The sequence below is a fragment of the Phycodurus eques genome, chromosome 10 (assembly GCF_024500275.1).
Source record: "Phycodurus eques isolate BA_2022a chromosome 10, UOR_Pequ_1.1, whole genome shotgun sequence".
Classification (NCBI taxonomy): domain Eukaryota; kingdom Metazoa; phylum Chordata; class Actinopteri; order Syngnathiformes; family Syngnathidae; genus Phycodurus; species Phycodurus eques.
The window spans coordinates 27,999,294-28,024,319 of NC_084534.1; the positions used below are offsets into that span (position 1 = coordinate 27,999,294).

At 45.7% G+C, this 25,026-nt stretch overlaps 2 protein-coding genes across 5 annotated transcripts; one reads left to right on the plus strand and one right to left on the minus strand.

Moving 5' to 3' along the window:
• Positions 1-197: 197 nt before the first annotated feature.
• On the plus strand, positions 198-17,829 carry ip6k1 (inositol hexakisphosphate kinase 1). 3 transcript variants are annotated; one of them, XM_061687194.1, is made up of 10 exons: positions 198-385; positions 6,802-6,872; positions 9,043-9,253; positions 9,328-9,473; positions 10,296-10,422; positions 11,589-11,832; positions 12,099-12,283; positions 13,314-13,489; positions 14,954-15,187; positions 15,368-17,829. In XM_061687194.1, exons 4-10 carry the CDS (start codon positions 9,357-9,359, stop codon positions 15,776-15,778), a joined length of 1,494 nt encoding a protein of 497 aa, XP_061543178.1. In that variant the 5' UTR covers positions 198-385; positions 6,802-6,872; positions 9,043-9,253; positions 9,328-9,356; the 3' UTR covers positions 15,779-17,829. The 3 variants fall into 3 exon arrangements, with proteins under 3 accessions (XP_061543178.1, XP_061543179.1, XP_061543180.1); XM_061687195.1 differs by lacking the exon at positions 6,802-6,872; XM_061687196.1 differs by lacking the exons at positions 198-385; positions 6,802-6,872; positions 9,043-9,253 and having other exon boundaries at positions 9,383-9,473; positions 10,068-10,422.
• Positions 17,671-24,990, minus strand: LOC133408374 (dynein axonemal heavy chain 12-like). 2 transcript variants are annotated; one of them, XM_061687193.1, is made up of 12 exons: positions 24,885-24,990; positions 24,221-24,391; positions 24,095-24,141; positions 23,423-23,557; positions 22,939-23,364; positions 22,011-22,116; positions 21,587-21,692; positions 21,347-21,526; positions 20,073-20,201; positions 19,862-19,990; positions 19,634-19,787; positions 17,671-18,858 (listed from the first exon to the last, which is right to left on the minus strand). In XM_061687193.1, the coding sequence occupies exons 2-12, from the start codon at positions 24,379-24,381 to the stop codon at positions 18,683-18,685; spliced, it is 1,749 nt and encodes a 582-aa protein (XP_061543177.1). In that variant the 5' UTR covers positions 24,382-24,391; positions 24,885-24,990; the 3' UTR covers positions 17,671-18,682. The 2 variants fall into 2 exon arrangements, with proteins under 2 accessions (XP_061543177.1, XP_061543176.1); XM_061687192.1 differs by having other exon boundaries at positions 22,011-22,158.
• Positions 24,991-25,026: the final 36 nt, after the last annotated feature.

A 25,026-nucleotide genomic window follows, 5' to 3' on the forward strand; every position in this document is an offset into this window, starting at 1 on the left:
TTCACAAATGTAAATTTGCTTGGTAAAACCTATTTTCTGTGTCTTTCATGAAAGAACTAAAACTCTATTTAATGTAGACATCTGCTGCAAAAAACAACAACAAAACCTGGAGATTATGCTCACGTTTCATTGTCTTTATTTTACTTTACTCTTACTCTTGATCGTTTCGATTGATGTAGCTTCCAAAACAAGCTGTAGGGGGCGCCAAATCTCCACATCAACGCAATAACAAGTGTAACACGCCAAACATGACGTTTCCCCGATGCTGGATGTTTTTCTTATCAGCCGCATCACTCTCGGATTGGAGCGAGCCAACATCCTGACACTGTTCCCCCAGTTTGCCGAGTACCTCCGCCATTGAAGTCCATCCCCCGGTTGTAGTCGGGTAAGTTGTATCTTGTTGTCAGCTCAACCGGAGGAGGCCAACCGAACGGTTTGACGTTACGTTAGCCAGTTAGCCACCTAGCTTGGCGTTAGCACGGCAAAGGCTCCGTTAAAACCAAGTAGCCGAAATAACGTCACCCAGCGGCTACCCCGTTGGATGCGCGGAGTTAAACCAACACCGCGGGGAGTACAAGGAGTGAACGCCAGCCACCTTTAATAATACTAATAATTATAATAATTATAATAATGATGTGATTTAAAAAAAAACAAAAAAAAATGGAACACATCCGACACGGCTAGCTGGCTAATTAGCCAGCTAGCTAGCGTGTTGCCAGGCTAAGGTCAACAAGCTTGGCCGGTCTTGACAGCTAAATTCGTTTAACACGCTAACCCGAGGAAAGTGTCTGCCGGTGGACGGTAACAACTGGGGATTAGTGTCCAAGGAAGTTCGGGAAGCCAAATGTGAACAGTGTTGCGGAAGGATGTTGAAAAGTTTGCAGGAGGCAGGTACAGGGACCCCCCCCCCTCCCCCCCGCTATTCGCGGGAGTTGGCCACCGAGACCCGAGACAAAATACAGAAAATTCGCGAATGGCAGACGCCCCACCTTCCTCCAACACTTCTTTTTAAAAATTATTGTTGCCTGTATAAGCAGTCATCACATTGTCTATGGTATTTATCATAGTATGCATTTATTGTTTTGCTTTGTGTTGTCATTCAAAATCCTAAATTCTGACCATTCAGCAGAAGCTCCAACCTTCTGGATGCGAGTCAGGGAGGATGTCGTTACGAGGCCGTTGTAACGAGCGTGGCAACGTGACAAGATTTCCCAAAAATGACAGTCTGTCAAAATGCCTAGTGTGTTTGGAATGGTCACTTCAACCAGGATACAGTGCACCGAGAATTTTGAAAATCATATGATCGGTTCTGGAGAAATTGAGTTTTTTGTGTGTGTGTGTGCGGGGGGGGAATGGCCTTTTTGGGTAATGTTTTTGTACGATATCGCCTGTAGAAAATCTGGTCATAAAACACCTTCAAATTCGAGTAAAATAGTATGACGTGATGATTTTTCAGATTATCTTCTTAATCCTTTTGTTTTGTCTGCTATTCCGAGAACCCTTCTCGATCCGCTTCGATTGGCTAACAAATTCCGGTTCCAAATATCCAGCAATAGCTGGTGCGGGCCGAAATTCCAAGGGTTTCTCCAAGTCCACGTCGGAATTGCGTGACGTTTTAAACTTAATCACTTGCGCTAAACTCGACTTAAATGGTGCAAATGGTTACTTGTGAGAAGAGCCGTGTTGCTCATGTACGTTTGTAATCAGTTGTTTTTCTTTTGGTGTATTCATTTGTTATGGAGGGTGTTGAGGTGATTGAAGTGCTCATTCTATGTTTTTTTTTTTTTTTAGAAGTGCTAAAGGCACACATCTTTCACAAAAACACGACAGGATGTACAGAAATGACACTTTATAAATAAAACCAATGTATTTCTGTATATATTTTCATGTTTTGTCGTTGTACATTACATTGCTATTTTTCTTTTTTTCTCGAAACACATTCGGCTGGAATGGATTAATGGCATTTCAAATGGGAACGTCTATGGTTCTGTCATAGTGTGTACTTCCTCAAATTCTCAAGTTTATTTTAAGTACATTTCAGAAGCACATTGAGAAGACCGCGTACCTAATGAAGTGTCCGGCGGGAGGGGGCCGGGGGGGTGCAGTTCGTGCGACTCTGCTAACCTTGGCAAATAAACAAGATCGCAGTCGAGGCGCTGGCGCTGCTCGTCTGTTTTCACAGCTGTGAGCGGGCGCCAGCGGGGGTACGCTCCGTTGCCACGCTAAATATCTTGTCCGCTTCCTGCCGACGTGCAGCCGAGCCTCGCTGTGGTCCTCAATTCAGCCAGTATCAAAGAATTAAGTGCCGGAGCAGCTTTTCGTTAAGGACTACAATTTGGACCCTCTGCGACTGGCGCGCTGGCATTGGAGTCCATTTGTTTGCGGCGATAATATCGACCCGCTACGTTAGCTTCCCTGGTGCAGTCATGCCCAAACACTGTGCCGTGAGGGATCATCATCAGATGGGCACTGGGAAAATATCACCTTTCTCTTGGAACTGGTTGGGGAATGATTTATTTACTACAAATAGTGTATCTTTCTTCGTCAATCCGTGCCAGCAACAGGCAGAAACAGTAAAATGCGCTTCCAATAGATGGCAGAAAGTCCAATTAACCCGTGGTATCCACCAGTTGCCATTCACCCTCCACCTGAACATTTAAACACATTTCAACTTATTCAAACATACTTTTTGAAATAATCCATCGCGCCTAATGGCACTCTCTTCTTGCTCGCAGTTTTCTGAACGAGAAGCAAAGTGTGCTAGCTTCAGCTTGTTTCTCAGTCAGAGTTGAAGTTCACTGTAAAACTGACATATACAGCAAAAGAGATATAGAAATGGCTAATGAAAGTCCGCTAACTTAATGCTAACATATAATATGAAACACAATAATAGACGGGCTAACCGGAATGAGTATAGGTACGCCTGTATAGTGTACAAAAAAAGAAAAAGTATTAAAAATATGCTGTGAAGTGGTAGCGCAAACTTCTAAAATATGTGCGTTAGCTTAATAAAGCGACAGCTTAATAAAGTTTGGGAAACACTCGCCTAGCCCAGCAGCTCACTGCCTTGCGATCGGAAGGCAGAGCGGCGCTAGAGCGGCCGTGTCGCGGCGCTAGAGCGGCCGTGTCGTGGCGCTAGAGCGGTATGCTGACGCAAGTGTACATTTGCCACAAGTACAACACCTCTGTACTTTGTAGACTAGAAAGTCGATTTCTGTAGAAATTGCGTGCGAATGTAAAGCAGCTGCTGCTGGGCTGAAATGCTGTGCAATTCATTGCAGTAAAATGGAATGAATGTTGACGGTGAGACTGGTGGGGGGAGGAAAAGCTGCTCTGAAATGATTTCGGTACATTTTTAAAATTCCATTTGGGAAAATTGGCAAACCTGCAACTAACTATGAATACATTAATCTGTTGATTACGTTGACGATTAATCGGATTTGATAAAACCCTCCCTTTATTCAAAAACAGGACATTATTTCAAATTGACAGTGCAAAAAATGCACAAACATTGATTATATTTCAGTTACAGATTTGGTCTGTAAACATTTCAGAAAATGGGCGGAAATATTGATCATCGTTTTCCAAAGTGAAAGCAGGTGTTTGCAAATGTTTTATTTCTATTCAACACAAAGATAATCATCTGTCTGCTTTCATGGAGGACTGCAGAAATGGGAGAATATTGACTGTTGAGAGGCTGAAATTCCGAGCATTGGAAAGTTCAATCATCTCCAAACAACCGATTATCAAATTGGTTGTTGATGAATTCAATTATCGATTAATTATTGCACCTCTAGAAATTAGCAATGTGGAGTACTGAAAAATGTGGGACTTTGCAGAATGTGTAAAATAATTCATGAGATGTTGTGACTGAGCTGAACTGTTTGAAGTTTGAATTGTTTCAATACTTTGAGGCTCTGCACGTCTTCAGGATTCGCAGACAGCCGTCCAAGAAATGATGATGAGTCACATTTTCGACGAAGGTTTGATTCAGTTGTCCCACGTGACGCCCTCAGGACATTTTTCTTTTTTTTTTTTTTTTTTTTTTTTGTTGTTTTCCCGGACGGATTGAGCGCCAGGCTCCTCCTTCCAGACGCCGGCTGTCTAGCGTCACGGGCCTCATTCGGGTCACTAAAAGGAAGGTGTCCTTCATGTTAATGTTCCTCCTGGCTGCTTTCAAACACGTCAGCACGTTAGCCAGAAGCTGCAGCGAGGGGAGACGAGATGATGATACGATACAAAGGAAGACGCACGCACACTCCGGTCCCCTCTCATCTATTTAATGGTTTAACATTATTAGAGAGTGAACTGTACTCCCACTTTTCCGATGAATGTCTTGAAGGTGCTGCTCATTGTTGCAACTTTTCCTCTGTGCATAAGGCAAACTATGAGAAAATAGGCGGCGCGTTGAACGTAACCTAACGCAACGAGGATAATAAGGTAACGCCGCGAGAATGGAGTCGTCATTATTTTTGAGATGAACAAAAATGTAATATTGCAGCTTTCTTCTTGTAAAATTGCATCTCTAGCCTCATACGAGTACTACTTTGTTCTCGTAAATGTTTGACTTTATTCTTGTAGTGTTCTTTATTCGCTTGAATTTCCGCTTCAACTGAATAATTTAGTTCAGTTGTCGATTTTATTTTGGGAAAATTGACTCTGTTCTTGTCATATTGTGACTGTATTATGACTGTTCTCAAAAAACGTCTTTTTCCCTCATAAAAATAGGAATTTATCCGAGTGATATTGCAATTTCATTCTCATAAAATAAGAAAACAATTCTTTTAATACATGTCACAACAGTTTCTCGTAAAATGACAGCCTTATCCTCGTAACGACTTAATTATCCGAAAATTAGAATTTTTTTTTTTTCCTTGTATTGAAACTTCTGTGCTTGTAAAATTACAGCTTTATCCAAGTAATAGTGACGCTATTTTTATAAATGTATGACTTGCGTTATTACGTTACGTTATTGTACGTAATGTCAACTTTAACCCAGTAACTCTTTTCTCATCAATTCCGATTTCATTTTTGTAAAATGATAACTCTGTTCTCGTCCTTTTTCAAATTCGAACTTTTTGGGCAACTCGATCACAGCAATGTTGCAATCTTTTCTCGTGAAATTCCAACTTTATCCTTGTAATCAGACTTTTTTACGTTTACGGTAAATTGCGACTCTTTTCGAGTGACATTGCAACTTTATTGGCAGTATCATATATTACAAATGGAGGACTGGTAGAAGCACGATTCATGAATAATTCTCGTCAAATGCCGAACTTCATTCTTGTAATTCCAACTAAATGATCTTCGTTCTACTACATCATTCTTGCGATAATGTTCTTATTCCTTTCTGTGCAGTGTCTTTTTTTTTCTTTCTTCTCTCTCTTCTTCTTCTTCAACTCACTGACGTTCAAGTTCTGGTCGCCATGGCATCCCAGTTGTGGGCGGAGATAACAGACGGACGGCTGTTTCGGCTGACCTCAAGTGTCTCTGCAACAATGTCGCCGATTGGAGCGCGTGTGCGCGTCAGCAGCTGTTGTGGTGTGTCAGGGGATGTGTGCAGCAGCTGTATTATGTTTTTTTTTTCTTGCATTTCCCTCTGCGATTTGGGATTTGAGTTTTGTCTTTGCGGCTCGATGAGAACAATTCTGACGTGGCGCTTCTTCAGCGCCACGTCCTCCGTTAGCCGTCATGTCAGCGGCTTCTGCGTTTATGACGGTCGTTACGATTATTTAGCTCGATAACGCTCCCGCGGCCCTCAGCAGTAACATGAGGCCGAGCCAGGGCTGACGGTGAGGATGAGGATGAGGATGATGAGTGTCCCACAGAGCCGCGTTGGCGAACGCCTGTATCGCACTTGGGGTTCCTTTTTGTCAAATTAGAATTTCACAGAGGAAATTGTTCATATTCAACATTTCCATTTTGTGAGAAACATCGCAACACTCGGTGGGGTGACAAAAACTCTAGAAATATGTAATTGTTATGACATTGAAGACATTTTCTTTTAATTGATGTGCCAGATTACTTTTAATCTCGTGCACCTCAATTGGATGTATATCTTTTTTAATGTGAAATACATAGGAAGCCAATTTTTAAAAAGTGTCAATTTGAACCTATTTGTAATTTTAAGTCCATTTTTGGAAACGTTTTACATGGAAATAATATTAAATGAGCAATTGTTATATAAATATTTGATGAACATTTCCATTCCTGAATTGTGAAATAACTTTTTTTTTTTTTACTCTCAAACCTTTTCCAACAAGTACCGCCTCATCAAATACTTTGCTCTCCGAGTACCACCGTAGACTTAAATACAGTATCGGAAAATAAAGAAACTGGACTTAATTAAGGAGTGATTTAAGATGTTTTGCACATAAAAGTTAAGTAAAAAATGGTACCTAAATAAATGTTTGAAAACAAACAGTTCTTGAAGTGTAAATGCAAATATATTAAACCTAAAAGTGAAATACAACTGAACTGTACTTGGCCGGTGTTTCTTCCGCGTCCCGCTGGAAGGAGCCTGCGTACCACTCGTGGTGCCGGCGCCACACTTTGAGAATCGCCAGTCCAACCTATTTATGTCTTTTTAGTTTATTAGAAGGCAACCTAAAGTAAAACATTGTACATGTGATTTGATGTGAATTGTGAAACAACAGTACTTTACCCATTGATATATTGTTGTTGTTATTGCATCTAAGGAGTTTCTATTCTTTTGATTGGTCTTTATTCATAGAAAGACTCGGATGAAGTTGAAATTGGTTGAGTAAAGCAGACGCTGATCATTTTGTCTTTCCCAAATAGATCCCGACCGATGAGGCGGCATGAGAGGCCTCTTCAGCTGACGTGACTCCGTGTCTCCTCGCGGCTCGGATGTAAGTCCGCCGTGTGGCAATCGCGCTGATTGATCAGCGTTTGGGTTGTAAACAAGGGCAAAGATTTCAAGTCGGGGTTAGGGCCTTTGAAAGTAAGCCAAGGTTAAGGTTTTGAGTTAGCTTAAAATTGCTATTAGCGTCGTTGGAAAGTGGCAGGTACTTTCGCTTCCTGTTTGAATTTGGCATGCGGGCCGCTGAGGCCGCAAAGGAGTCGGCCCTGAATTCATTTAGCCTCCGTTGCCTCAAGACACAATACGACGCCAACGATAACGATTTCTAATCGGCTCTATCTCGGCTTACTCCGGTCACAAATAGACACTTAATCAGACACGCGTAAGCTGATTGCTTGCCTGCTTCGTCCGTTCCCCTCGCCGGGAAAGACACGGAAGGCTGCAAACGTACGCCAACGGCAACGTTCGAAACTTCAGCCTGACTTGTCTGCGTCACGCAGTGCGGCCCAAACAGGATTTTCGGCTCACCGTGTTCACCACGAAAGCCCAGCGGCAGAAAGCTTTTAATGAGAAGCTCTGGCTTTTACCAGACGTCTCGATACGGGAAGCAGGAGGACAGTTTGTTTCAAACAAGGTTTAGGCATCCTTACTGGGGCTCGAAGACCGCGTTGAGGTTTCAAGTGGAGGTGCAACCGTTATCCAATTTTGATCATTGATGATTACGGTGCTTGTTTAGGGACCTTGTTAAACTTAATGTCCAAATCCTCAGATTTAGTTTCTCGAAACAGTCGATATTCTCTTGATCTCTGTAGTCATCCATGTAAGCAGGACGAGTTGTCTTTGTGTTTCATCAAAATAAGACATTGACCAAAGTCTGCTTTTACTTTGGAAAACAATCCTCAACGTTTTTTGGGATGACACACAAAACCAGTAACTGAATTGTAATCGATTCGGGTTTGCACATTTTCTGCATTGTCAATTTGAAATCATGCCCTGGTGGAAATTCATCCATGAATCAAAGAAATAAATCGGTCATTCAAATAATGGTTAGTTACACTTACAGTTTGAACACAGCGTTAGGGTTTCAAAATAGTTTCAAGCGTGGCGTAGTGTTTCAAATTAGGTTATTCATGCCTTGGTTAGGGCTTCAAAGTAGGATTCAGGTTCTCAATCCTTGATGAGGGCTGGAAATTAGGATTCGGGTTTCAAGCCATGGTTAGGGCTTCAAAGTAGGGTTGCAATTGCAAGGCTCTGTTACGGTTTTAAAAAGGATTCTTTTTGGCGTGGTTATGAACGATTGTTACTGTACTTTGTAAGCCAGCACACATTTTGTACAAGGCAAAGGCTCCAACTTTAGAAAGCCAAACAATCAAAGTGCAATTTTGCTTTCATTCGTAACAGTAAAACTGACCTCTGGACTCCAATGGTCCTTTTTCCATGTTCAGCGGCACATTTGGGCAAACAGACTACTTATTTACTCCATGTTTGTCCCAGCTGCATTGTCATTGACATACAATGCTGTTTTTTTTGTTTTGTTCTCTTCTTTGTTTGATGTGGTAATTGAGGGGGGAAAAAAATCCACAGTTGTTTTCCAATAATGTGCTTTCTGGTGTCGTCGTTTCACATGCTAATAATTTGATGTATTATTGGCGTTCCTCAGCAATGGGCCAGCTTTGAATCCATTCTTTTGCTTTATTGGTGCCGCTGAAAGCCAACGTGAACCGTTAAATGTTCTGCACGGCGCTTTAAAGACGTCAGCTGGGAAACATTTGCGGCTTCTGTCGGACTTCGGAAAACAAAGCTTGACGGCGTGAGGACGCTCGGCACGAGATGGTGGACTCGGAATGCTAATGCTTTTGTTTGTTTCTCCCGTTTTTATTTTATTTTTTGCTTTGGCTTCAAGTCGGCTTAAATTAATGCTGACAAGCAATGCAAAATGCCACAGACGGGCTAACGAATATCATTGCTGTTGTGGTGTAATAACCCTATAAGATACAGATATTTAAACACATGTAGATAGATATAACAAAGCTCAAAGGCGTATCGTCTTTATCCTCTGCGAAGAACAACGATTACTACTGCGGCTCACTGACCAATTATCGCCGATTGTCTGTATTATATTGACCCCAGGAGGCCAAGGCGTGCACGCCGGAAGGAGCAGGACGATGTCCATGGAACAAAACCGGTTTAAATGTTAGCGTCATTTCCTGTCTTCCCAGGAAGTGACCTGAACTCCGCGCCCTCCGCAGTCCTGAACGGGCACCTGCGCTGAGCGGGCGGCGGAGCGCACCGCACGCTTGATCGGAGGACTCGAGAGGTGGTTTTTCGGTCTGGCGCCGCCTCCCCCTGGAGCCGGCGTGCGCTCCCAGCAGCCCGTGGTGCCCTGTGCCCCGCCCTCGCCCTCGCTGCCCGCCAGAGTCCATGTGCCGGGTAAGACCACGTCTAAGCGTGAGGTCTTAAATCTTGTTTTGAAGATCGCTTAAAAACCACGTTCCCTTCCGCAGGAGGAGGTACGGTTTGTCCGCCAGGAGCCATGTGCCTCCCGCACACCAACAACATGGACAGCAAGCTACAGGGGGCGGGGCCAGGGGGTGGCGCATCACTTCGATCCCGAGGTGGAGGCGTTCCACTCGAGCCCTTCATGCACCAGGTGAGGGGGAACAAAGTCCAAATGAGTCCCTTTCCAGGAGGCCACTCGATTGGTTGGGATTTCCAATTGTTCCTGTAGGAAAACACAGCAGTGAACAATTACGTGACCCCAGCACCAGCATCTGGTGTGAAGTCTAAAATTGTTGTCAGACAGCGCCAATCTACGCGCAACCTACTTCCACGTTCAGCAAAACAGCTCGAAGCGCTTCCTACCGACTCTGGTGAACGGCGAAGGGGACTGCGACAAAGCGCCCGTAGGAACTTTAAACATCTACAATACGTCCAACAAAAAGAAATGCACGATGTGTATCTCAAACAAGTAGTAGTAAAGTACGCAAGCTTAATGCGAAGAGGCAATGCAAACCGCCATAGACAGGCTAACGAACGGCAACTGCGTCGCGGTATTATTAACCCTTTAAGCAGTGGATTATTTTAACACAAATGCTCGCAACGCACATAGAAAATACAATATAATAACAGTCGTCCGCTGTACTCATGCATATATTCTTTATCCTCTGTGAAAAATGACCAATATTACTGCAGCTTACTGAGTCATGTGTTATGAAACTCTTCTTCATTTGTGTTTGTATTATAGTGCACACACCAAAAGCAGCACAATGTGGGCCTGGGACGGAATAATGGCGCTTATATTCAGATGGATGGAACACCGGCCTTTTTTACCCGAGATCCAGGAAAATTGCCAAAACGGCCCTTTACTCAGTACCCGGCCAAAGGCGGGAAATTGCTCCAACTGTCGTTGAGCCGGCAAACCGTTGCGTTCCGTGTGTTTCATTTTATTGTAACGTGTGTGTGTGTGTGCTAGGTGGGGGGTCACACCAGCATGATGCGCTACGACGACCACACGGTTTGCAAGCCTCTGATCAGCAGGGAGCAGCGCTTTTATGAATCTCTGCCTCCGGAGATGAAGGAGTTCACCCCCGAGTACAAAGGTACCCGCTGACTCGGGTGCTTTCTGTGACTGTAAATACACGCACACATTGTCACCCGACACACACACACACGCCTGCTGACGCTGTACACTGTCAACACGTTTCATGCGAAAGCGCTCTCACGCCAGAAAGAAGTTTTTTGTTGTTTTTTTATAGCAGGATCCAACCACTCACCTTTAAATAGGCAAAAATGTAACTCACATTTTTGACTTTCGGACAAGTTTGAAAACAAGTTGTGTACAGTTAAAGTCAATATCAAGTGAATCTGTGAAGATGTCAGACAGACATGAGCAGGAACAGGAAGTGTTTATGGAGCGATACCGCCATCTAGTGGAGTTTTGGAGTTATTGCCGGAAGTATTGTGTCATGCATAGTGGTGCCTCGAGATGCGAGTGACCAGACAAATATTTTGCTTTGACTTGCCAGCGCTGTGGACTCGGCTCACTTCACAGCAAGCAGCGGTTTTGGCAGATAGTGAACCATTTTTTTAAATGCCACTTCCAAATTGTTTACGGCCAAGCCCATGTTGAAGAAGGTGGAAAATTGCCTGCTCGACTTCCCCATTTGGTGTCGGTGCCGTTGACAGACAAGTGTCCAGTTTGTACCGGCGCCGTAAAAGGCGCTACAGCAAGACCCCTACAGGGTGCTGCAGGTTCCCTGGGTGCCATGACAACAGCGGTCCATAAAGTGTCTATATTTAGCCGTGGAGGTCTGCACACCGAAGACGTCTGACATAATGGCACCAGACGGGCGAGGGCTTTCAGGTTTGTTTGCAGATGCTGAGTTGAAGAAGTCCATCGTACCTCAGCAGACACGAGGAGCTTAAAATAGTCATTTCCTGAAACAGCACGCCTCCCATCTAATTATCTGTAATCCGCTCCCCAATTGGCCGAATTTTTGGCCGCCTCTGACTCGCGTTGTGCTAGTTGCGTGTTATTTATAACCGCAGTTGCGGTATCGGCGCAAAAGTTGCTCCGAGAACAGTTGAAGAAGCAGGGAAGTAGAAGAAGATTTCTTTTTCTTTTGTAATGTCGGATTTCTCAGAAACAAAGTAGAGCGGCGCCTCGAGGTACGAGTGACCCGGCAGTGAACTCGCCTCGCAACGAGCAGCAGTTGAATGCGCCGCCTGACGAACGGTAACCTCGCCGACGTTTTCGTCCCGCCAGGCGTGGTGTCGGTGTGCTTCGAGGGCGACTCTGACGGCTACATCAACCTGGTGGCCTACCCGTACGGCGAGAGCCACAACGCCGAGGCGGGAGCCGGCGAGCACGAGGAGCGCGAGCCGGCCGAGCGGGAGCAGCCGCGGCGGAAGCACTCCCGCCGCAGCCTCCACCGCTCCTCCTCGTCCTCCGAGCACAAGGACGAACGCGGCGAGCGGCGGGACGCGCACGACGCGGAACCCGCTGAGAAGTACGCTGTTGCGCCTGTCTTGTTGCTTCACTTGCTCATTTTAGCTGATTGAATGAATGAATGAAGGCTTTATTTTGAACGTGATTCTGAGAACTTCCTCAATTTCAGTTGCTTGCTACCTGTGTTGTTGTTTTTTTGTTTTTTATTCCTAATGGGAAAAAAAAGTAGATGTCACGTCATAAATAGAAACCATTGGATAATGTCCGGCGGGATAGCGTATGTCGTCAACAATGCCTCCTTAATCCTCGTCTCTCCTCATCTGGCAGTAACCCGGCCGAGCTGAAGAGTCCGAAGTCGGAGCAGAAGATCCACCCGGACCTGCCCTTCCAGATGCTGGACTGGAACAGCGGGCTGAGCTCGGAGAAGATCGGCCACAACCCCTGGAGCCTCCGCTGCCACAAGCAGCAGCTCAGCCGCATGCGCTCCGAGTCCAAAGACCGCAAGCTCTTCAGTATCCTCCTCAGCGGTGGGCCAGTGACGGCAAATGGACAGCCGCTCCTCAGGGAAACGCATTCGGGCGGAGCGTTGCCATCTAGGAAGTCTCAGCATCGGAGAGTCCTTTTAGCCATTTTCAGGTGTCCAAAAGGAACTCTTCCGAGAAATGCTTCTCCAATGGCTAGCCAATTTGGACGACACATGCTGGGTAGACAGACAGCGCTATATTGGGAGGAGTTTCAGGTTTGGTTATTGCAATTTGGTTCAAGCGGCATTTTTGAGTCCATTTCCAGGGGTTCGTCAAACGATCTGAAAATGTCAACTTTCAGCCCCCAACATGAAATTTGCTAAGCACGGCCATCATGACGAGACCCACAAAAAAGTCTTCATAAGCCATCACTGAAATGGCACGGAAAGTCTGCCATCTTGGCTCGTGGCAGCCATTCGGGCAATTTGTTTTGTTTTTGAACTGCTTGCTTTTTCGTCCCGCAAAGGGCAACAGGAAATATAGTTAGCGTGTCCAGCACGAGTGGGCCCGCAAACATGTCCAGACGCCATCCGTGCCTGAAACGACATTATGGTTTGAGGCGTCCATTTCAGGGGAAGGTTCGCTATTTCCAGGAGCTTCCCAGAGATTTTGTCAAATTGCGACCAAATTTGAACTTCTGAAGCAAGACTAAATCTCCATTTTATTAGCGTTTTATCATCTGATCACTGTGTCCATGTACCACAACAATACTGAGCAGGTACAGGATGTAAATGCGCGTGAGCCTGTGATGACACAAAGCGAGTTATTGGGTCGTGTGGTCCCATTTTGATCTCCTGCTTCAAAGAGCCCAGTCTGCAGGTGCCTGGCGACGCGCGCACACACTCACTGACACCATGTAGCTACAGAAAGATCACAAATGTTACCCCCCCACGGCGCAATGCACGTCATGGGACATGTGATGAGCGCACCGACAGGAAGTTAAAGGTGACGAGAACGTGCCGGTGTTAACCGCTTCGCAGCTTCCGTTGCAGCCCCTTAACGGCGGCGTCCCACCCAGAGTTCCTGTTGCTGGAGAACGTGGTCCACCACTTCTCCTACCCGTGCATCCTCGACCTGAAGATGGGCACCCGGCAGCACGGCGACGACGCCTCCGAGGAGAAGGCGGCCAGGCAGATGAAGAAGTGCGAGCAGAGCACCTCGGCGACGCTGGGGGTGCGCCTGTGCGGCATGCAGGTAAAACGCCGCTATTAATTCACCCGTTTCCCGTCTTGCGGTTCTGTGTAAATGGAGGAAGTTGACCGGGAAAGCTTTTATTGTCGCTGTATTGTTTGACCTGTGTTCGATCTTTATTATGTGCAACGCTTGCTGCTGCTGCGATCGTTGTTTTATAGAGTAAAGTTATGACTGTTAATAACGTTCAAAATCACGATGCCGAAAGTCGACCGCCTCATTATTTGACGTCGAAACCGACGCGGCTGTATTCCGATTTTTGCGGCATTATATGTAAAAAGCGAAGGCAGAAGAATGCCAGCGTTTTTGTGACAATTCTTCATTTTGTGTAACGGTGGCGATATTGCGGCGTCCAGTCACACTTTGACCACGGGCCGCCACCGTTTCACCGATTGAGAGTCGAGCGCACCAAACGTTCAAGCCCGGGCCAGTAGCTAGCGTCGAGCGAGCAACGAGCATCTGTCACATTTGCAAGCTTTCTTGGTAAAAGAGGCTAAATCGAATGGCGCTCACTCGAGATGATAAAAGAGGAACAAGAGCATCAATTATTAGAAATGGAAACAAAAATAGACACATTTACACAATAAACAATGTACAGTCATCCTCGCTATATTGCGGTTCACCTTTTGTTGCAGATTTTTAAGTTGTACATATAATTTGATATAGTGGATTTTTCAGTATATCGTGGAATTTTGCAGTGATTTTTATTTTTTATTTTTTTTCCCCCACACAGACTGTTTTTGCAGACTCGCATAGCAAAAGTGTCGAGCCAGGAGGAAAGTGTACGTAAAAAAGGGTGTCCAAAGTTTGAGTTCATTTCACAGTTAAAAAAAAAAAACACAACTACACGTGTATAGTGAAGGCGACATTTTTAGCTAATTTAATATCGCCTCCCACCGCTAGTACAAGTGAATGGAAAGGATAGTGGTCGCCTCCGGTGCACTTTCAATCACTTTGTTGAACAAACGGTAACAAAAATAAAAGCAAAACGAGTACATGCAAAGGCCACAACTGACGGCGCTCAACGGCATGCCCTCTGGCTAACGGTTAGCCACTTTTCTGCCCACCGCTATCCTGAGCCAACAGCAGACAACTCTGCACTCTCATTCACTGACTCGGGCGTCACTCAGCAGGCCGGGCCCCACTTTTAAAGGCACACACATTCAAAGTCACCGATACTACAGTGTAGAACGAGAGCACGGTGGCCCAAAGTGGACAAAAATTGGACCTGCACCTGACATGCATATTTTGTATTGGCATTATGCATAAAACTTGCCAATATAAATAAGTTTAACTGCACAGCAGAGCAAATCAAGCGGTAGGACGATGATTAAGAATTAAAACGGTCATGCTGACCATTTGAAATTTCCAAATGTCCATGTGACTCCATGCCAGGTGGGACTGTTCCCCCTCCAGTCCTGTCGATGGCGGCAAAGCGCATTACCGAGAGTGTCCGTGTGTCGGCAGGTTTACCAGCTGAACACGGGCCACTACCTCTGCCGGAACAAGTACTACGGGCGCGGCCTGTCCGCCGAGGGATTCGGCCAGGCCCTGCAGCAGTACATGCACAACGGGCGGGGCCTGAGGCGGGACCTCTTCGAGCCCGTCCTCCACAAGCTGCGCAGCCTCAAGGCGGTGCTGGAGCGCCAGGCGTCCTACCGCTTCTACTCGTCCTCGCTGCTCATCATCTACGAGGGAAAGGTGAGGGCCGAGTGTGCGACAAAGTTGGGGTTCCACCAAAATTGACTGGAGAAAAAAAAAGGCCTGAAATGTAACAGCTGTGAGATGAATCGAGTTTATCAAGTCAACCCCTACTGGCGCGGAGGTTGTTGTTGTTTTTTGTTTTATCTTGGCACTAACGTTTGCCGTGTTTACTCGTAGAAACCCGAGTCTCCTGCTGGTTTGAACTCTGGGCAGCTTGTCAGCAGGCAGAAGACTCCCGGGGCCCCCGAGGAGTCCCACTGCGGTAATCCCGGACCCCTCGCGCTACCACCGCCTGCACCTACGGCAGGCGACACCCCCGGCGCCGACGACCCTCCGTCCCATCCGGACTCCTCTTCCTGCCCTGCGCCCGCCTTGTCCCCCCTGCCTCCGCCCCCCTCCGCCCCCTCGCCCCAGCGGAAGCAGCAGCCCCCCCTGGTGGACGTTCGCATGATCGACTTCGCCCACTCCACCTTCAAGGGTTTCCGTGGCGACACGGCGATCCACGAAGGGCCCGACCGAGGCTACGTGCTGGGCCTGGAGAGCCTGATCAGGATCCTAGAAGGTCTGCGGGCCGAAAGCCTGCAGTGAACACTCGGGACGAAATACGGAAGTTGACGTTTCCATCCCGCACCGCGCGCACCACCGCACACTCTACACCTTGCAGTGTCGCCATGGCAACACCTGTTACTATAACAACAGCCAGGATGCGGGACGGTGGCGAGTGGACAAACTCTTGAGGCTCAATGCGCGCGCGCGCACACACACTCAAACAAACCCCTTTTACACTGCCTCTGACGCGACAATTTTGCGGAAGAATGAAAGAAGCTGGATTTTTTTTCTGCCTGTTTTGTATAAACAGCCCCAACCTCGCCTGGCAATTTTCAGCCTTCAGGGTTAGTAGCAGAGCTGTTTATTCAAAAAATGAAAAAAATGAAAAAACGCTGGGCCAGTGGAACGAGGATGTGAATCTTCAGCCACTCGGCACAGACGGCTGTTGACATATCCCGTTTTTTTTGGAGTGCGGATAAATTCGGGATCTGCTGTTACGTCTTTGCGATCGCTCAGTGGGGGAAAAAAAGCCCCTTACACACAGCCAGCCTTTTTGACAGGGGTGTGAATTTTTACAGCCGACACTCACTTCTCCCGCCTGGTTGTCGCTGCCAGATGCTCGGCGACGAAGTCATCTAACCATCTGATTGTGGGTTAGCGTGTGGCGTTGTCACATTTATCCCGCTTTGAAATTTTGAATGGCTTCGGCCGTTTTGCGAGACCTTAACCCTTTCACACAGATGCGCTTGGATGGGGACACGGAATAGGGCGACGAAGGCGACCCTCGAATTTTCCATCTTTCGAGGTAGTACCAAAGGTAGAGCGCGGACAGTATGTGTAATTATTATTTTTTTTTTTGCGGGAAGCCGTGTCGTGGCGATATCTAATCTTGGCCGAGTTCTGTGTGAAAGCCACAGGCAGATACCGTGTCCAATCTTCTCTTACCGTTTTTCTTCGGATCCCTGCGTGAAATGGCGGTCAGTGCTGTCAATCAAATTCCTCTTGCCGCCTCATTACCGTGGAAATGTTGCAGGGGGCATCTTTTAAAGCGATAGCCTTTTTTTTTTTCTTGCTTTTTCTTCAGCAGGACAGAAGGGCAACATCGTCCCCCGGGGACGCTAATGCGCAGGTGCACCCGACGAGTAGACCTCGTGGCGAGTTCTGTGCTTTGTGCTCATTTTAAAAGATGAATAATTGTCACTAGTTTGTGTCATTGAGAAACATTACGCTCATGATTCCTTTTCTAGTCGCGTTTTCCATCCTGCCGCACATAAATGTGCACTTCGTGTAGTATTCCCTGCTGGTGGATGTCATTTTATTTACAGTATAGCCATCTACTCTCCAATTTACTCATTTTACACATTAAAAAAAAAAAAAGCACATCACCGGTGTAAAATCCTCTTTAAAATGTGTCATTTTATTGTTGAGCTGATCTTATCGGACCTGCCAATTCTCTCAGTCACGTACACGCCCCGCTTGAAGCGACATTTCCTGGTCCCGTCATCACATGCTCGTCTCTGGGACCAATCAGATGTGAGCATCTGAGGCCATACACGCGCCCCCAATTTTATTGGCCCCCAATAAAAAAAAAAAAATTAAAAAAAAAAGGCAAATGTTTTATTTTTGGGGGTTTATTGAGGTGATAATTTATTTTTTTATTGTACCTTTTACCTGCCTGGTTGAATGTCTTTTACGTGTCTCTCCCAAAGTGTTAAAAAAAGAGATGATATACTCACAGAGTCACATTTGAGGGGACTATTTAGCAGTATTCTCTTCTTCGTACTGGTCTGACACTCCATCCAAACACTGGCTGTGCGTGTGTTTGTAGTGTCCCATCACCTTTTGAACGCAGGCTCGGGTAGCATTTGATGCACTTGTAAAAACAGTCCGTTGATTTCTTGTGGCCCTTGTAGGACTTTTTGGAAGGGCCGAGGCCCCCCACCCCGCTTTCAGGCGTCGCATGAGCCGCCCTCCCCTACACACCTGGATGTTGTCATGGATATATATTACTTGCATTTATTTTCTACAGCTGACACAATCCCTAACTGTTTGGTAGAACAGTGACCGTGAGATTAAAACTTTCCAGATGGTTTTGGCCTCCTGGTGTACTTTTTTTTTTTTTTTTTTTTAATTATCCCCCCCCTGATGAGCATTTTTCTTTCCAATAAGTCAGGTTAGGAAAAACAAAAAGTTTTTGTCCTTCATGCTATGTTGATTTATTGGCAACATAATTGCAGATATGGAAAGCTGTCATGATGACATTTCATTTAAAGGTCCCATGCTATCAAGATCAGCCCCCGCACACTTTTTTATGCATAAATTAGGTCAAAATGAGTCTGTGACCTGGTTAAAGTGACATCTATTCGGTTTGTCGATTGAATGTAACATCCTTTAAACACTAAACCGCCAGGACATCGATTATTGGAAAAAAAAAAAAAAAAAATGTTATAGCATGGGAAATTTAATGTGCCACTTTACTGTATGTACTTCGTTGCAAATTGATATTTGGCCCTGTTACTAATCAAATTTGACACCCACCCAATTTAACCCCCCTCCCCCAATTATATATTAAGGATCTGAAAAGCTCTGATGAGCTTTGAGGTACGAAAATTTACTTTGTTGCAAAAGAATTGACCCTGTAATTAAAAATACATATTTTTGGTCATGACTTAATCATATGAGGATATGTTTACAAAATAATTACAAATGTGGAAAGCCCCCTCTATGACATTTGATTTGAGGTATTACTCTCTGTACTTTTTTGTAAATTGATTTTGTTTGAGCTGGTTACTCGTCAAATTTGACAAAAACATATTTTTGGTCATTACCTCATCACATGCAGGGTTATTGATATTATAATTACATATCTGGAAAGCCCTAATCGAGGCCTTTAATTAGCCGCGTGACTCCATGTGTTTTGTAGCAACAAGTAAAAAATATGAATCACGTGTGCGCATTCTTCAGTTGTCCGTGCAGGTCGTACTCGCGGTACAGGACGTAGTCCTTGAGCGGCGGCGGCAGCGGCAGGAAGCTCATGAAGATGGGCGAGCGCAGGCGCAGGCGGCCCAGGCAGCTGCGGATGCGCAGGCGGCACAGATGCTGCAGGCAGCGGGCGTTTTCTGAGGGCCGAGCACACGGTTCACCACTGCGTTAGGTACACCTGCCTCCACACTCACACAAATTGCATGGTAGCGTTGAACAGTTCTGAAACACGTTCACTGCCATTGACGGTTTTACAAGTCAAATCATCCATGTTAACTGGGAAGGCTGGCAGTTAATGAGTTTTTGTTACAAATTGGAATATATGGAAATGAATATATCATAGGTATATAATTCAATTGATGTGAATTAATTTTCACATCAGAAAATTATGATTTTATGTCCAACATTGAGCCATATAAATTGTAAGGTGAAATAATTATCATAAAAAGCAATAGTAGTCATTTAAAAAATTATACTTAGAATTCTCAGGGGCACTTATTGAAATGCATGGGAATTCATTTTATGCATGTCATTAACACCAAAAAGTGTGAGAAGGGCAATCCAAATCCTTTAAAAACTTCTATTTTCCAATAATTTTACATATTTGGCATTTGTAATACAGAAGAAGTAGGATGTGATAATAATAATAATAATAATGGTAATGATATCAATAGTAATTATAGAACTATCGTAAGGGACACATTCAAAGACGCATTAAAAATTATATAATTACATTTATTTTACAAATTAACAGAAGGTTAAAAAAAAACACTTTTAAAGTATTTTAATATTCATACTTGTATCATTATTGATTAGATTACAGTTTAATATAGAATACTTTTTAATAACGTGTCATTTATGATCCTAAGTGTACGCAATAGTGTGATCTGTGCGTTGTTTGTTGTAGTTCACCTTGCAGCCTGCAGATGTCGCCCCACTGCTGCTGCTCCATGACTGCCGCCTTGAGTTTGCTGCACAGGGTCACGTGATCCACGTAGTCCAGCAGAACCCGGACCACGTGACCAGACAGGGGCTTGAGCCACGACACCGTGATCACCTCGCAGAACTGACGCGCACGCGTGCAGTTTTAGTTACGTTTACGTGTACAAGTGTGTGTGTGTGTGTCAGTCAGCTACCTACCATGGTGTCTTTGATGACAGTGTTGGTCCAGCCTTCATAATCCTCGGGAACGTGCGATCCGTTGCCATAGGGACAGTCGAAACAACGCTCCACGTGGTAACCGTAGTTACACAGCATCCTCACAACCACCTGACACACGCACACACATCACGCACGTCACAGTCTCATCCCGTCGCCGCCGCCTCCAAAGCGAAGACGCGAGTCGCCGCACCTCGTCGTTGAGCGCGTACTGCAGGGCCGATGGGAAATGCGTGGTGTTGATTCTGGAGTAAAAGTTGACGTTGGCGCCGTATCGCAGCAACGTTCGGATCAACTCGTAGTTGCCGAAACGCAGAGCCACCTGAAAAGACAAGACACAGATTAACAATAGATATAAATAAAAAAAAATTAAAAAACATGTCTGGAAAGTGCTCATCATAGCCTTTAATTTGAGGTATCACTGCATGTCCTTTGCTGTAATCCGATTTGTGTACCCGTTACTAATCAACTATGATACGAAAAACTGAATTTTGGGTCATTCCTGCATCACATGAGTGTATAGCCACAAAACAATAAAAGGTCTGGAAAGGTCTCATCATGCCCTTTAACTTGAGGTATCACTGCATGTACTTAGCTGTAATCCGATTTGTGAACCCGTTACTAGTCAACTATGACATCTATCGATCTAGAAACTCTCATCATGAGCTTTAACTTGGGGTATGACTCTATATCCCTTATTTAACATATTTTTTTTTTAAATCTGTTATAGGTCAAAGCATGTGGAATTATTATTATTTTTTTTTTTAACCCTGTCCCAGGTCGAATTTGACCCGCCTCCAAAAACATTTTGGAGGTCATCACTTTATCACCCAAAGGTATATTGACAAAATAATAACAGATCTAGAAAGTTTTCATCATGGGCTGGAATTTGAGGTATTACTCCATTTCCCTGATTGGACAGTTTTTTTGTTTTTTTTTGTTTGGTTGTTTGTGGCGGTACGGTGGCCGACTGGTTAGAGCGTCAGCCTCACAGTTCTGAGGACCCGGGTTCAATCCCCGGCCCCGCCTGTGTGGAGTTTGCATGTTCTCCCCGTGCCTGTGCGGGTTTTCTCCGGGCACTCCGGTTTCCTCCCACATTCCAAAAACCTGCATGAATTGGAGACTCTAAATTGCCCGTCGGTGTGAATGTGAGTGCGAATTGTTGTTTGTTTGTATGTGCCCTGCGATTGGCTGGCAACCAGTTCAGAGTGTACCCCGCCTCCTGCCCGATGACAGCTGGGATAGGCTCCAGCATGCCCGCGACCCGAGTGAGGAGAAGCGGCTCAGAAAATGGATGGATGGATGGATGGTTGTTTGTTTTCTGGACCCTGTTCAGGGTCCAATTTGACCCCAAAAATATTTATGGGTCATTAGGTCATCGCGTGAAGGCATATCAGCAAAATAATTTTTGATCTCGAAAGCTGTCACTCCATGTACTTTGGTGTCCCGCCCTTGCCTTTTTGATACCTGCAGACACTTGACGGGGTCCTGGTTGGTCATGGCGCCGGCCTCCAGCAGGAGGCGCACCGACGGCAGGTCGTTGTTGGACACGGCGAAGAAGAGCGCCGACTTCCTCTCGTCGTCGTAGCCGCGACGCACGCTCGGGTGCGGCATGTAGTTGGGGTCGAAACCCGCCTCCAGCAGCGCCTGCCGCAAACGCGGTCAGCAGGTGCACGCGCACACAATTGCTCGCTCGCGCGCGCGCACCTGGATGCAGTGTGCGTGTCCCCCGGCAGCCGCGCAATGTAATGGACTCATTCCGCTGTTGTAAATGTCTTCCGTGGAAGTGACTGGAATCAGCAGCGTCAGGGCTCTGCACAAACGGACACACCGACACACACTCCGCATCGCGCGGTATCACGATACAGCAGGGATTGATATACAGCATTGGACGAAAAGTCAGGCACGATGGTATCACGATACGCCGATAATGGAAAATGCCAATGAAGTGGAAGGAGAAAACAATCGGCACCGTACGACGTATAACCGGGGATATCGTCGGATGTGTTCGCAATGATACCGACAGTACAATGAATCATCCAGCAATTGCGCGATCGTTGCTGCAGTATATTAGAAGGAAAGCAGCTCGAATATCGTACTGCAGGTGTGACATGCGATGTGTCAGTCTTACCGCAGGTGCCCCCTGTGGGCGGCGCGGTGTACGGGCAGGTGCCCGCCGACGCACGACTCGTACAGCACGGACGCCTCGTCCTGAGCCTGCGACAGCGCGTCCGCTCCTGCCGCGGCATCGACAATCGAATACTCGCTCGGTCCGACTGCTGCGAATCGTCGTCATGATAGTGATGGCGATCGTGATACCGATTAGTCGTGGTCGTAGTTATTGTGATGCGTAGTAATGGCAGTAGTAGTAACTATTAGTGGTGCTCGTGCTAATAGTATTACAACAACAAAAAACGGAGTGAGCATTAGTAGTGGTGGTAGTAGTTGTAGTTATTGGTGTTCGTCACAGTAGTTATGAGCAGTTATTCATATTTAACGTAGCTGATAGTAGTATTAGTGGTGTTATTAGTGGTACTGTAGTAGTAATAGTCGTAGCAGGGGTAGTCGTTTTCATTGTTAGTAGTATCAGTACTGGTTATAATTATTATTAGTGGTGGTGGTACTTATCATTAGTAGTACTCGTAACAGTTATTAGCAGTAGTGTTTCTTAGTAATAGTATTAGTTACAAAAACGTATAGAGTTGTACTATTAGTAGTAGTGGTGGTGGTAGAAGTAGTACGTAATAGTATTAGCCGTGGTCGTTATTAATAGTAGTGGTACTCATTAGTAGTTCAAGTGGTAATAGTATTAGTTATTATTAGTTGTTGTAGTTTTAATAGTAGTGGTGGTTAGTCGTAGTAGTAGTTATAGTGAAAGAAGTTGTGATGACTGGCAACAGTTATAACAGAAGTGGGAGTAGTAGTTATGGTACTAGTTATTATTGGTAGTACTAAAAGTAGTAGTATTCGTAGTGGTAGTAGTAATGATAGTAGTGCGATGCAGTATTGTCAGTCTACTTGCATCGGTCTTCCATGTCCTTTGGTGCTTTTGTTCTCACCTTCCCCGAGGAGGACCTCGGCCACCTCCAGGTGTCCCGCCTGCGCGGCCAGAGCCAGCGGCGTGAGTCCGAAGCGCCCGCGGGCGTCGGGCGCCGCCCCGTCCCCCGGCGAGGCCTCGCGGAGCGGCCGCCGGTCGTGGCGGCCCGCCCGGTCGACGGCCGCCCCCCTCCGAAGGTGCCGCCACGCACCGCCGCCGTCGCAGAAATTGAGTTTTCCACCTTTTAGGATTCTTTTTTTGAACACTCTAGAGGAGTACAAAAACCCACCTACGAGCAGCGGCGAGTCCTGGTCCCGGTTCTGCGCGTCGGGCCGGGCGCCGCATCTAACCAGGAAGTCGGCGTTGTCCAGGAGGCCTCGCTCCACGGCCAGAAAGAGCGGCGTTTCGCCTCGCGCCGTCCGACGCTCCAGGGCCTCGTCGCCCGTAGCTGGAGGTCGTTTCGTATGAGGCGAGCGGGCGAAAACGGGAGCGGTTCCGATACGGACCTGCGTAAGTGAGCTCCAGCGTGGTTCGGTTGCTCTGGGCCGAAGCCTCGTGGAGGGCCGTCCCTCCTCGGCCGTCCGTTTGGAAGAAAACCTCTTTGTGGTTGACGCTCAGATCCTCCGCCGGCTTCTCACGGCCTGAGTGATAATCCAAACCGTATCGCTTTCTTACATGTACACAAAGCGTGGATGCGACTGGTTCAATACCGTATCGCGATACTTTTGATCGTACTGTGATGATATCGTATCCGGGGTTCCTCCGTGACCTACGACAAACTATCACGAGCCTCGTGTATTGTATGTGGGTTTCGTCAAATATGTCGATTATGTCGCCACTGCTGTATCGTGACACAACCGATATCACTGGAAAAGGAGCGTGCTCGTACACTGAGTGGGAAATCGATGACAAAATATCGATACGGTACCTGGGTTTAGTCAAATGTATCGATCGTAGCGCAATCGCCGTATCGCGATACAGTCAATATCGTTGGACAAGCGTCACGGGAGTTGCGGGCAAGCCAAGACAAAATAGCGATATTCCGATGTATTACTTCATCCGAGTGTCCACGTTGTGGCAATTTCTTTTTCTTCCGAGCTTGTGTCTTTTGGCCAACATATCGATTACAGTGTCAAGCCGTATCGTGATACAGTTGCTCGCATTTGATATCGCCTCACCTTGCCTTATTGCGGTGAAAATGGAGACACCGTCTGCGCCCTCAGAGCTGAAAAATAATCGGATTTAACGACGATTGGCATCATGTTGATAGTTGGGTATTCCCAATGAGGATAGTTAAAAGCAACCTGTGTGTTGTTGTGGCACTTGTGCCGACTTGCTTGTGTTTGTTGGCGTCCAACAGGCTTTGTTGGATCATATACTGCACGGCTGCGTCGTCTTCATCCTCCACCTCCTCATCCTTCATCACTAATCCTTCGAATTCCATGCTAAGAGACACAGTCGCCATTTTTGAAAATCTGGATAGAAATGTGTTGATTTGAAAATGTACATTTGCAGAAACTGGACCACAACAAAAACGTATTTTTTTCATTCTATGAATTTAAAAAAAAAAAAAAAAAAAAGAAGCAAGTACTTTAACTCCAAATTTTGTAATTTCCTTCAATTATTTTACTGGACAAAACATTTGTAATTTGGATGGAAAAAAATAAGTACATACATTTTATGGGGGAAAAAAATGTGGTTCAGCTAAAATATTCTCTTTTAATCTAAAAAACAGCAAATACTTTTTTTAAACCATAACAATATGTCCAATTTTTATTTGATCCAAAATACAAACAATCTACTGTGTGATTTAGATATGTATATATACATACAGTATCTGCAAAAATCTTTCAGACCAAAGTCACTCACAATTTCAATTTTTTCATCGAAAATCTTGTTTTGCAGCTGGTTAAGCAAACAAATTGTGTTGATCTAAACATCAAAATGGATATTACACCGTATTGACACCTTTTGATTGCCTCTTGTCGTCTGCTTGTCCTTTTGCAGATGAAAATAGCTGAGATGTTTTCTTCACGGCAGCTTAGCTCTTCCTAATCCTGTCCTACACTTTTTATCTCGAGAAAACGAAATGAAAGCTTCAGTGTGGCCG